At 41.9% G+C, this 13,894-nt stretch overlaps 1 protein-coding gene across 3 annotated transcripts in view; it reads left to right on the top strand.

Moving 5' to 3' along the window:
- The window catches only part of CPAMD8 (C3 and PZP like alpha-2-macroglobulin domain containing 8), a 53,305-nt gene that overhangs the window by 35,005 nt on the left and 4,406 nt on the right, over window positions 1-13,894 (top strand). For all 3 annotated transcript variants that reach the window (XM_032203722.1, XM_032203725.1, XM_032203724.1), the window contains exons 36-41: window positions 1,269-1,356; window positions 7,057-7,131; window positions 7,481-7,586; window positions 7,677-7,787; window positions 8,508-8,720; window positions 9,180-9,254. In XM_032203722.1, coding sequence (XP_032059613.1) covers window positions 1,269-1,356; window positions 7,057-7,131; window positions 7,481-7,586; window positions 7,677-7,787; window positions 8,508-8,720; window positions 9,180-9,254 — 668 coding nt within the window. The remainder of the gene's footprint in view (window positions 1-1,268; window positions 1,357-7,056; window positions 7,132-7,480; window positions 7,587-7,676; window positions 7,788-8,507; window positions 8,721-9,179; window positions 9,255-13,894) is intronic.

A 13,894-nucleotide genomic window follows, 5' to 3' on the forward strand; every position in this document is an offset into this window, starting at 1 on the left:
TGAAAAAGAGAAGGTTGTGATTTTGTGATTGCAGGTGAAGGGATACTGTAGGATATCTTAGGGCGTATGGTGCATGGAGTTAGCTCAGGATCAAAAAGGCTTAAGGTCTCTATGGGGGACTTAGCTCTGAACTGGAGCCAACTGGAGTCCACAAACCATCCAATGCCACTGTGGGCATATGAGCTTGGGTGCAGCATTATATCCAGGCTGGCTCTGTGCACTGCTTCAACAAACTCACAAACCCACCCTAGCTGTGGAGGTATCCAAACAGAGGCATCCAAGTAGCCCTGCAGGAGCCAGATTTGGCAACTTTGGTCCTGGAAGCTGTGTGCTGTATTTCTCACTGCTGCTGGCTGTGAGCTAAATAAGCCCTCTAGGGTCCAAGCTCATTGTCTTTGTGCCTGTGGTGCAACTAATCAGCCAACAGGTAAGCTGCCAAGGGAGGGATAGTTGACAGTGGACTGTATGCGAATACAGAGAAAAAGGGGGCATTGTTCTGGAATTAGCAGGAGCTTTCTTGTTACGATTTTGACTCTTCTGCCATGCTGCAAAAAAATTGAAGTCTTTTCAAATAGACCAAATCAAATTTCTTTCAATGTCCCCCCACCCCCTCGTGTGTTTTTAACACATACTTCAGTAGTAACAACTCCGGATTCCAGTGTTTTGGAGTCCTCACTGATGTTACACAAGATGATATAGGCAGTGAATTCCTTGACACTATTAACTAGAGTGAGGCTGGTGACTCATTAGCAAAGACACTTCGCTGTGTCAATTAGATGCTGGAGGGAAACGGCCATTTACGAAATACCAGGGTGGAATGACTTCCACCTTGTATTGGGAAATATTTTTTTACACCACAATCCATTTGCAGCCCTCCACTTAAGAAGCACAGAAGCTTCTTTTTTTTTCCCAAAAGATTATTCCCTTTTACCAAAGTACATTCTCTCAGGGATTAACTGAAAAATAAGGTAAGTGGCCTCACAGGAGACTACATCTTTCCTTCTGATTTTCTGCCATTCACCTGGACATCTCCTGTAACTGTATCCATAATTTTTGTTGAATAAAAGCAGAAAAGAGGATTTTGTTTAAACTGTGTAGTCTATGGCTTTCAACAAATTCTTCAAAGAAGAGTAGACACTTTGTGTTGTGTGTATTTTTTTCTCTGAAGCTATTTTCAGTTATGCTCCATTCTGAGTTGTCCATGTACCATTTGTTATCTTGGATCCTGAGTTCATTTTTGTTCTCTCTCTTTTTATTCTTATGGGAAGATGGCTGCATTCTGGATCCTCTAACATGGCGGTCTTGGAAGTGCCATTGTTCTCTGGGTTTCGTGCAGACATTGAGAGCCTAGAGCAGGTAAGATGTTGTAATGAGAGTGCAAGACATGGTCTTGGGCTGGAACCGGGCTCTGTAATTGGTAGGGAGCAATAGGAAGTAAATGCTGTTGTCTCTTAGAGCACTGTCTGAAAAGATGCAATTAAAATTGGGGGCAGGAGATTTCACACGTCAAAAAATATTTATCTGAAATGAGTAAACAGATGTTCTGAGCAAGATTAACAAATTTACCGAACACAGTAAAATGAAAGTTTATTACTAAGCACAGAGCACAGTAATTAAATGAGACCCATTTGGAAATGCTGAAGTGAAAATGTGCACTAACAGGAGCTGTTTATGGCTTCTTAGTGGGCTGTGTTATCTCCAACATCTGGATTCCATTTCTTTGGAGGCTCTGTGTCTTGGAATTTTTTGCCTTTTTTTTTTTTCTTCTGGGAGAACATCATGTTTATTGCAAGCCAAACTGAGGTGGACAGAATGTGCCTCTTACCCAGCCAGCCCTCTAGGGGAGATGAACTGTAATCTTTAGCTTTGCTTTATATTTTGTTAAGGCATTACAGCGTATTCACTTGTGTTTTTTCTATGCTGCAAATATTTAAGGACTTAGTTTTTAAGGACTGTGTAACTGAAGAGGTGTAAAAAGGAACTAAACTGCATCCTTGAGAACTGGTAAAAAGCTAAAAAAGTATTTTGTTTTAAAAAGATTTCTTCCTGTAATAACCTTATCTTCATTATACAGGAAGGCAGGGGAGAGAGGGAAATTTAAAGTAGAATCATAGTGAAGACCAGGCACTTTAATTTGACATCCTAGTTCAGTGGAAAAGTGCACATTGCGTTGTCTTCTCTAGGATTTCACTTCATTTGGCTAATTTCTTACAAACACGGTTGCTTTTTCTTGGACAATATGAGATAGATGTTTTCTTCCTTGGGGGTTTATAATCCATATCAAAAGCTTGCTGTCAGTCTCCTAGAGCTATCAGCAAAACCAGAGAAATCTGTCCATTAGTCCCTGAGAAGAGAATTGGGCCCTTTCAGTATTAGGGAGCTGTGGTTGGAATACTTCCGTACAGAGATGTATGTTGATCAGATAGGAAATTATTACTGTCAAAAGAAATATCAAAGTTTAAGTCCATTCACAAGCTGCATATCAAAAATTCTCTGATTTACCTTCAAATGCATACATGTGAAATATATTGATTTTTATTTGCATGTTGATGTTTGAGTCTGATATTCTCTCACATGCAACAAATGGTGCAAGAAATATATATGGCTATTCAGATGAGGCAAGACCACCAGTAAGATTTCCCCCAGTATCCTTGTGGTAAGAGAAAGGAGGAAATTGAGGGGCCTGTAGTGGTTTTGGTTACTATTTTATCTCCTCCTGCTGAAGTGCTAGCATGACAGTTGTTTGTACTGCTTTCAAATAAATTCTCTTTCACAGTAATTTACGTAAATAATGGCAGAGAAAATATGGATGGAAACCTGGCTCAGGACCAGAGATCTCAAAACGGGACAGGAGCAGAATGACAGGATGTCTTCATAGTGTTAAATCCATGGAAAGTTTTATCAGCAGAGTAAAAGGAGGAAACTAGTTGAAGCAAAGAGTGAAAAGGGGTTTTGATTACAGAAGAGAAAAATGGTTAGGTTAAGTAACAATTCCCTATTGCTGAAATGGGCTAAGAAGAAATTCCAGAACTAGGAGTTACCATTGTCCAGGCTGTACTGGGTGAGTGTCTCTTACTGGTTTCAGCAGGGGACAGAGTAAGTCTCTAGGCTGAGAGTCCTGAGAGGGGCCTCGTGTTTTCTCGTGTCACAAGGAACTGCAGAGATTCTGCCATCTCTGTACAGAGAGGGGGATGAGAGGCTGGAGAGCAGCCCTGCAGGAAGGGAGCTGAGGGTTCTGGTCACTGGCTAGTGGAAACTGAGGCAGCAGCAGTGTGCCCTGGCCTCCCCTACGCCCGGTGGCATTGCTGGTTGGATGAGGGAAGGGATTGTCCTGCTCTGCCCTGCCTGGTGTAGCCTCACCTCAACCACTGTGTACAGCTTTGGGCACTGCGATGTAAGAAGGACATAAACTATCAAAGGAGGGCTCCAAAGATGCTCTAGAGGGGAAGATGTGTGAGGAGCTGGCTGAGCTCTTGTGGTTTGTTCAGCCGTGAGCAGAGCAGGCTGAGGGGAGGCCTCATGGCGGCCTGCAGCTCCCTCACAGGGGAGCGGAGGGGCAGGCGCTGAGCTCTGCTCTTTGGGGACAGTGACAGGACTCGAGGGGACAGCATGGAGCTGGGACAGGGGAGGGTCAGGCTGGGTGTTAGGAAAAGGTTCTGCACCCAGAGGTGGTCAAGCACTGGGGCAGGTCCCCAGGGCAGTGGTCACAGCACCGAGCTGCTGGAGTTCAAGAAGCATTTGGACAAAGCTCCGACATATGGTTTGATTTTTAGGTAGTCCTGTGTGGAGCCAGGAGTTGGACTCGATGATCCTTGTGAGTCCCTTCCAACTCAGGATATTCTGTGATTTTACGATTTCAAGTCCTTGAACTTTTTTTTCCTTTATGCCAAGACAGCTGTGCTGTGGCATGAGGCTTGTTTACATTGCTGGTCCTGATAGGTGTTCCAGGTAAAGACTTGTAAATCAAACATCCTTATTTTGTATTTAGTTACCACTAAAAGGCTGCCGCATGCAGCAATTGCTCCTGTGCGGTGTCTGATGATTTACACTAACCTGTGTTCAGGGCAAGCTGTGTGTGCTCTAAGCAGAGGAAGCACTGAAGGCAGCTGGGATTGAGACGAGTATTAGGATATATGCTCTGCAAGGAAACCCTAATTCTGGTTCTTCAGTGTTGCATGCTTCAAAACCCTTCTGTTTGCAATGCCTCTATTCTCCTTTGCCTTCCAGTACGTTGCCATAAGCCTTGGACTCTGTGACACCCCCCTGCCTTTGATGTTTGTTTTTTCCTGGCTTTAAAGATGCTTGCATCACATTCATCATCATCTTCCTGGTGCCTTAGCATTGCTAGCTTCTTGACCAGGTGCTGGTCAGCACTTCCAAATCAGAAACTAACAGTGAGCATAGTGAAACTGGAGCAGGAGACTCACCATACTGCTTGTGTCAGATAACATGTCAGTGTCTGGGAAGCATTGTGTCAGCTTCATGCCCTTTTTATGTCCTGTCATATCCCTCTTCCTGGCCTGGATGGAAGCAGTCAAAGGGTTAATAAATAAATAAGAAAGCTGCAGAAGAGTTGTTTCCTCACAGCTGAATGAACTCTCCAGCACATTAAGCAAGAACAGGCTTTCTCTAGCACTGAGCAGATGAGTTGGTTGTGCTTTCCCTTGTGTCATCTGCCCGCCCCTCTGAATCTCATGTTCTGCATCTGTGAGTAGAGAAGCAGAAGTCCCAGTGTAACCCCATCTGTTAGGGTCTCAGGGCACACAGTAACAGGTGGCTTGGTTCTGCAACTGGGATTCAGTACAGGGCAGTCCATTTCCTTAACCAAAAGTGAATTACTGACTTTAGGCAGAAGAAAATTTTGCTAACTTGGCAGCGATGTTCCCCTTGAAAAGTTGAATTCCATCCTTCTTACCGCAGAAATCCTTTGCATCGAAAATTAGGGACAAAGCTCAAGCATATGGGTTGGGTAGTCAGTGAAGATGCAAATACCTGTATAGTTTGATTTTGGCTATCAAAAATGTATCAAAATCATGCACCCACTGATGATATGTTACTAGTTTTGTATTTTGGCCACCAGCTTCAGCAGAGGTAAGCCCCATCATTCCTGTTGCTGCATTTTCTTGTTACCCTAGCCCTTCCCTCTGTTCTTGGTGAGGAGGGGTGAGGCTGTAAATCAGATTTCCTTGTTTGTTGTTTGCCCTCACAAGAGAGCAGTGTGCACAGAGTGGACCCACGTGCAGCTCCGGGGCAGCGATGGTTAATGAATACTCTGCGCATTGATGGCAGCCCCCCTGGCTGTGCAGCCACAAATCCTTCTAATAATGCTGGGTGTCGACAAGGTCAGGAGGTCACCACAGGCTGGTATATATCAAGCTTCACCAGAAAAATGCAACTTTAGCTGAGCTGAGCATTTCCCGGTGGCGCCAGCCTCTCCAAGCCCTCATAAAAGGACTGTCTGCAGCCATCTACTGCTGAGTAATAACAGCCACCACCAGGCCCCTAAAATTATAAGGACAAATTAAATTGGCCCTTTCCATATTGTGTGTGACTTAAACACATGTTCCTTTGCTTGTTACAGTAATAGCAGGAAGCTGTGTGTAGGGTTTTACAACTGGAAGCACTACCCTGAAAAAATTCACAGTTAAAGCTGTTGGTAGCAGGTTCGGGCAAATTTCAGTAGGAATAGTTTTTGCTTGATGCCGTTCATTCTAATACATGACAATAATTCTTTGTCTTCCTTTCCACAGAGTTTTCATTCTAGGATCTCACAATAGCTTAAGAACATTTATTTATTTATTTATTAAAGAAGGGATTAAAACTCAAGAGTCCTTTTCCACAGGCCATCATCTTCCACAGTTTCTGAATTAAATGTTTCTCACATAATAGATGTATTCTGAATACAATTTATCAAAGCAGAAAGGACTGATCAATCGATCAAGTACATGGAGCATGCTAGCCATTGTAATATCAAGATGTTATTTGTCCAAATGTGGAAAATCACAGAAGTAACTCTTATGGAAACTTAGAGGGGGGAAAAAAAAAGACAAAGCTTCATAGAATTATATCAGATTTATTTATGTTTCACGGGACATTCATTAGCATTCTGTTCCAGGAAGATGGTTACTGCATTCTCTGAGGTGGTGCAGTATTTCCATAAACAAGTGCTCTTGTTTCACTGTGTTCATGATCTGCTGACCTGCAGTTAGCATGAGGAGGTGATCTACAACATGTCTAAAAATGGCTGGGGTAGATTACGGACGATAGCACTCCAGATGTGGGAAGTACTCTTACACCTTGTTCTAATGCACCTTGGATATACGGGTTGTCCCAATAACCAAAATAATAAAATAATAATAAAAAAAAATGGGTAGATGTATTCTGCAAGTATTATGTACAATGTGTATTACAAATCCCTGGGCCTCACAGGGAGGAAAGATAGGTAGTGAAGGCCTGGCCTGACCCCATCCCTCAAAAGGGAGGATGCCAAGGGCTCTTTCAAATGGCTGCTCTTTTCAAATGTAAGGATTAATTTTCCTGGCAGAAGAATGTTTTGGATTTTTCAGCTGGTGGGAGAAGGGGGGTCTTTAATAATCAGTGTGATCCAGCAGTGGTGGTCTGAGAGAGTGTAAATAAGAGACTTTTACTGAGTGTTTTGGTGCCTCTGAGGTCTTGCTTAAGCCTTGGTACTGAAAACAGTCTGGGAGCTATTCAATTAGATTATGGATGACATGTCAGGCATAGTCTGAGGGAGGAAATGTACCCCTCTCCCCAGGGACTAGGAAGAACACCCAGCATGGTGCACCTTGTAAGCGTTCCTCATCAGATCAGAAAAAAAGAACACAGACAATTTTTTCCTCAGTTTTCTGACAGCAACTTCAATCCTCTTTGCATTTCCCCTCTCTTCCTGAAACATCTATCTCCAGCAGAAGAAATCCCTGGGTTTTAGCATCTGACCATGCTTTTTTTTTTTTTTTAAGTAGTCTGAAATCTTTCTTCTTTCAAACTGTTTTCTATAAAATGAGATGAACCTAAACCTGTTCATTTTTTCCCCAGTTATTGATGAACAAGCAAATTGGATTAAAAAGATATGAAGTTGATGGAAGAAAAGTCCTTTTTTATTTTGACGAGGTAATGAATTTTGTTCTTACAATTATGTTGCTTTTCAATGAAAGGCAAATGGCCAATTGGTAGGGCAGAGATGCTGTGTATTGCTGTTGATAGTCCCTTGCAGATGAGGATTATGATGCAGCTTTAACTGGCTGGTTGCCTGAGTATCTTTTCACGTAGGCAAGCATGGTTTTGGTTGGAAATCAAAGCATAAAAGAGGCAGTGTTAGTACCTAGTATTGGAGGTACTTTCGTTTTCACCAAGCGTCCAGCACAGTGTGTTATATTAGGGGCCATGCTGCATTTATTTGTCTCTCTTCACTTACAGTGTAGTTTTTGTTACAATGAGTCTTTTACATCATTTCATGCAGATTCCTAGCCAGTGCATGACCTGTGTAAAGTTTCAAGCTTTCAGAGAGTATATAGTTGGGAAAACCGCTCCGGTTCCTATCAAAGTGTATGATTACTATGAGCCAGGTATGTGCCTGATTTCCTTTTGATTTTTGCCAGCATTAGGGCTCTAACCATAAGACTTAATTGTGATTTCTCATTCTTTCTGGCCTGCAGCTTTTGAAGCAACTCGTTTCTACAATGTGAGTGAAAACAGTCCCTTGGCTCGGGAGCTCTGCGATGGGCCAACGTGCAATGAGGTAGAGAGCTCAGCTAGCCAGTGGGTTGGTAAGTTGCACCAAAGCTTAGATTTTAAAAAAAAAAAAAAAAAAAAAAAAAAAAAAAAAAGGAACCTGCAGACATAATGTCTAGGAATTAGTTAGAGGAGAACTCAAAATGATATTTAGAAAAATGTTCTATTTTGGTATCTGTGTTAATAGGAGGTTTACAGATGTGTGTGTGATAGCAGTATAAAAGTTATGACAATGAAACAGACCAAGGTAGTCTGCTTTCCAGTCACCAGTGACTATTATTACTTGCTTCAGAGGCAAGATATAATGTATAAACCTGGACGTACCTGTGAAAAGTGAGACGTTAATAAATGTAAAAGTAAAAACTTATTTTAAGTGCAATTTGGTTTTCTTTCTGTAAAATATCTTGTGGTAGAGTTTGTCAATTAATTGTAGGAAGATCAAACAATTTCACTTGTCAGAGACAGGAATAACTTTTTCCAGAATCTACAGTTTCCTTCCTATCCTGTATGTCATCCAAACTGTGGGAGAGTTGCATTATCCTGTACCAGCAGTCTGCTGCAGCTTTCTTCCCAGAGCATTTTAGTCTACTAAGTTTGTAATTTCTATGAGAAGTCTTAGGGAATTCAACATGAAAACTTACATGAGAGATAGGGCAGCAGTTTTCTTATTTTTTTTTCCCCCATGCTATGTAAACATATTCCTTTGGATGTTTGACTGAATTTGAATTTATGATATGTTTTCATTTACTTTTCAGGTTTTTTTCACTCTGGACCATGCAATAATATTTTTGGCTGCTTGGAGGATGAGTATTTTGAGCAATGTATGTGTTCACGAGACTGTGGCTATGATGGGGAGCCTGTGTGTGGATCAGATGGGCAGATTTACCAGAACCATTGCCAAATGGAAGTAGCATCATGCAGGAATAATACGAGGATAGAACAGATCCCCATGTCGCAATGTTCTACATGTAGGTTTCATTCAACTCCCTTTTTCTCTTACGACCTAGCTAGGGAATGCTACAAATCTTCATCTGAGCAAACGATAATTACTTGTGTGCGGTAGGGAAAAGAGGAGACTTCAAAACCTCCTTTGTTGTATTTTGCTACCCATACTGCAGGAGACTAACTTCTAAGAGCAGCTACCTACCTGCTTAGCTCAGAACTGGATTTTCTGATATCACAAATACATGCTTTACCAATCTTAATGAACCTGAGAAAATTTGGTAATACTGCTTATCTAGAGTGAATAATCCTAGGTAACAAATACTGTCCTTGAATTTTAACATACTTTGGAGGTTCTACATGGGCTTTCAAGATGTGCTGTTTGGTATACCTGAACTGAGTATATCACCTCCTTAAATGGAGACATTTTCTAAAGAGTCATTAACGAATTTTAGGACCAATACACTTTTCTTTTCTACTTACAGCCAAGAATTTGCCAGAAGAAAGGGAGACACTTTCCCACACGGCTGAGCAACCCAGTGTACAACAAATTCCAGCAGGTAGTATACCTTTGCATTTATCCAAGGCTTTTTTCTTTAAAAAGCTTAAAGCTTATTCTGTCATTATACTAAAGTATACATAACTCCTAAGCACATTTAAATAAAGATACTGAATACCTGTATCTTTTAGAAACAACAGAACATGCAGAAATCAGAAAAAATTAAGCCATCAAGGAAATATAGGGTGATAAGCATTTGGCTGTAGATTGTGTTCCAGTCCTTTCAGAAATTCTTGCATGATACCTGCTGTATTGAGTGCACATGCCCATTTCTATGAACAGTTGCCTAAATCTTGCAAGTGACCATCCTGTTTTCTCAGCCTTGGTATATTTGAGTAATACTTCAATCTTTTATTTAATATCAAGCTAGAAGGATCCCATTTGAAACCAGGCTGATGTAATATGTCTCAACAAACAACTGAGCAGTACATGACAACAGACAAAACCATTGCAAAAACTAGAATCCAGGTGGATCAACTTCTGTTCATAGTTCTGTGTAAAAATTGAGCTGGCAGTCCTGATTCTTTCAGAGCTGCTGTTTGGAATAAAGGCCTTAGTGAGCAAAAATTTTAAGGTCAGTAGATGGAGTAGCCAGGAATTTGGCTGCTCATTTTATTTGGTGCTTATATTCATACATTTTTTTCCAAGACTCATGTCAAACTTGCTCCTGGCTCACAATAAATCTCACCAAGAAGCAGTGGAGGGTCAATAGAATAGTTTGTTTCATGCTGTTTCTAGTAAATAAACTGGACTAGATTTTTCCTGGCTGCTTTCCACTCATTAATTTTCCCCTGGCCTCTAACTCTCCCAACAAATTGGTAAAAACAAGTTAGTTCTTCAAGAGAAGTCTCCATGCCTTCCCATATCCTTCTTGTGCACCAAAGTTCAGGCTTCATGTGTCCAGCATGAGATAGGCTGTCCTGTTCTTTACCCCTCTGCTCTGTGAGAGTTGATAGATGTTATTCTTAAGGTGTAAAAGCATGGTGAATACTCTGTTAGCACTACCTCTGTAGGTCATCCAGTCTTAAAGTGTTTTAATGCCTTTCCTATTTTCTTTCTCTTTGTTTCTGAACTTAATGTGAATATATATCAGATTGCTGTCTGTCAGAGTAACTAAAATGAATGCTTGTTGTCTTTTATTCTGTGCAAATGCAATGTACCCAGCATGGAAACAGTTTGCAATCTGAACCCTATAAAGCAGCATTCCCAAACTGCTCTGTAGGATGTTGTTGGTATGCAAGTTCATAGTAAGTGTTTTGTTGCTGCTCTACAAAATGAGACTGCCATTACATTGTTTTTCAAATACATATTTGATATGAATATGGTTATCTGGGGGAAAAAATGTTGAACTTGACAATAGTCCACAATACAAACATTTTCAGTACAGTGTTTCTGAAATAACCTGTACTGAAACATCGAAGAAAAATAACCGTCTGTTTTCTGTTTTAAACAGACAAAGGTAGTGTTGTCTCAGGCTATCAATAAGATCAAAAATGGCAATTCAGATTGTGTGTGTGTGTGGCATTTGTATGCACATTAGATTAATAACCACATGTATGCCATGAGGATATGTTAAAGTGCTCACAAATGGTATGAGCTTGCTGCATTCTAGGATCTGTGAGTGCTAAAGCAGAGAGTCTCCTGGAAGGCTGATACTCTTCTGAAATGAGCTGTCTGAGCAGCTATGGCAGAGTGAGCATTCAAAAATAAAACAGACTAAATCCTGCATCAGGAAAAGCGCCCAGCATGTGATTTTCATTAATCCTCTGGCCTCCTCTCAGGTCAACCACACGGTACATGAATCAAAGTTTAACAAATGAATGAATCCCTCCTTATACGTGGGTCTCATTTGGGCTCACTGGTTTGTTAGCATTGAAGCATGTGATTGGTTTAAGTCGACTCAGGTGCTCTGGGTTTCTAGTGAAAGTTCTGATGAGCCATGTCTAAATTTGTGATTTCCTTAAAGGATGCAAAACTCCGGGAGCCAAATCAAGATTAGGGCAGGTTGATGGAACTGCCTCAGTGTGCTAATCTTCAGGAAATACCATTTTCGTGCAGAACCTCGTGGTGTTTATATTGTCTGAAATCCTTCTCTATTTGCCATATGACTTGTGCAGGCTCAGCTCGGTTTGATTGATGCATTCATTGTTAGCTCTTGTCTATGTTACCCCAGCAATGGAAACAATGAGAGCCAGCTTCCTTCCAGCAAACAGTGGGGAACTTCACAATGTGTTTGGGCTCACTCTGGCAGACAGACCTGCAGTATAGTTCCATATACCCCAGTGAGTTTGCTAGAATAAACAACAGCTTATAAGTTATGCTATTCAAGGTGAGTAATCATATGTGGCTATCCTGAAAAGTCAGGATGCAGTGCTTCTTGTGGCACCTCGCTGTTGTCAAAGCATTCTGAACTGCCTCTCACAAGGCTGCAGCAGATGTTGCAGCAAGTGAGGAAGAAGGCTGAGGTTTGTCCTTAAAACTATAACCTTTTTTTGTACAGATGTGTAGGTTTTCTTTGCAGCTTCAGAAATATTCTCTTGATTTAGTGAGAACAGCACAGGGTAATGGGACTCAACAGAAGTGAAAGCCAAGGGGAGGCACTCATGACCAAATCCTCTTCCTCAACTGTTCATTCTCACAGGTGAAGTAGTGAGACTCAGAGATGGAGCAGGCTCTTCATGAGTAGCATGGACTCACCTTTGCCTCTAAGCATTGTGGCTCTGCCTGTGTTTTTTCACAGCCTGTTCCAGTCACATTTATTTGGAATGAAAGCTCCTGGAGCAGGAGTTTGGTTGCCAAGTGGACTATGCCTTTCTGTCTGTGTTTTTCCTCAGACTTGTCACACTAGGCTACAAAATTATGGGTGGATTTCAGAGCCTAAGGGATCCTCAGTAGCTCTGATACCACCTCCCTGGTGCAGTGCTCCTTCGATTGCTTCCATAGATCTTTAATGTTCCTCTGAAATTGCCTGTATTTGAAATTGTCAATCAAAAATGCTAAATGTATAGCTGATGGGGCTGGAAGGTATGTTGATATCACAGTAACATTGTGATTCTGCAGGTATTTGATGGAAAAGCGATATCAAAGTGTGGCACAGCAGCACTTAGTGGTGTCAGTAGTGCTGTAGTGTCTCACTCTGCGCTGCTCTGAGCACAGCCCACCCAGCTCCATGCTGTTTGACCCCTCAGCCTTCCCCCTGCAGCTGGAGCCATGTTATTTGTACAGTTTTGCTCCAGCAGTTAGAAGGTCCAGGAGCTGGAAGCCGATTCTTGGTGGTATTATGATTCTTTAATTCGGTGTCATTATTTTAAATAAATAACTAAATAAACTCTCTCCCATCCACCATCACTAGAATGTCAGAGGGAGCTCTGCTTCTAGATGGAGTCATCCTGCAACACTCCCTGGCGGGCACACTGTTCACAGGAGCGCTGTTCTTTCAGGATTGATTGAACTGGCAATGGGCCACTTTTCCTTTCACCCCATCGGTGTTCAGCAAACATTGGCTTAGGCGCAAACATTTGGAGATGGGGGAGTGGTTTGTATGCAGCAGGAAATGTCGGCCTTTCATCTTTGCTTTGACTCCAGTCCTGCATTCCTAGGAAGAGTGAGGTCTGTGATGTTAATTCTGTCCCTGGTGGACAGCAATCATCCATTCGTAGAACAACTTCATGATCTGGCAGGTTCTCACGTGGAGAAGGCCAAGAAGAAGTGAACACAGACTGACTCTGCTTTCAGGCAAGCATTCCCTTGCCTAGGGCTGAGCCTGTTGCTGGGAGGATGTGGGAGGCAACAGGGAAGCCTTCAGATATTTTATTTCTAGAGAACAAATGTTTTCAAAGGCCTTGACAAGTGTTCTCCTTAAATAAAGCAAGCTTTTATGAGGGGGACTTCTCCTCCCTGCAACAACGATGTTTCGGTGATTGCTTTGGTTTGGATTAGAGCAGTGTATATAGAAAGCAAACAGGCAAGATGAACAGCTGAGCTGGCTCAAGGAACAGCTTAGGAAACAGGGACCTATTGATATTCCTAGAAGTTTTGTCTTGCAGTCTTACCCTCCGGACAGCGGGCAGTCACCCACCGAGAGGCACAGCCACTTTGAGAGGGATGCGCACTGTGTGAGCGACCTGCCCGTGTCTTAGTATGGGCTGGAGTGAATGCATGGGGGAGAAGTACCCATTTCTGCCTGTTCCTGTCTTATATGCTGGAAGTTCCTCGGTGGTATGAGACTGTGCTGAGGCAGACACAGTTCGGCTACTACTCAGCTTATGACTTAGTGAAAGATGAAGTATTTTCAGGGTGCAGTGCAAGGTATCTCTGACATCACAGATGAGGTATTTTCAGAGTGCAGTGTAACACACCTGTGACACCTGGTATTCCCAAAGATAGCTGCCTTTTATCTTGACTGTATGTAGATTGTAGGGTGAACTGCTTCTCAACTTAATCATCTCAGTTAACGCCTAAAATTAGATGCTTTAAAATGAGATCTAAAGTTTTTTTCAAATTGCCTGGCGCTGTGATTCCTTTTATTTTTTTTACAGCATCCAGTTTTCAGAATGGGAAATCAAAAATTCCCATTTATAGCAGCTTTTCTACCTATATGTGAATCTAAGCATGCATGCACTGGGCTATTGACATGTGTAG

This window comes from Aythya fuligula, chromosome 26 (genome assembly GCF_009819795.1).
Source record: "Aythya fuligula isolate bAytFul2 chromosome 26, bAytFul2.pri, whole genome shotgun sequence".
NCBI classification, from domain to species: domain Eukaryota; kingdom Metazoa; phylum Chordata; class Aves; order Anseriformes; family Anatidae; genus Aythya; species Aythya fuligula.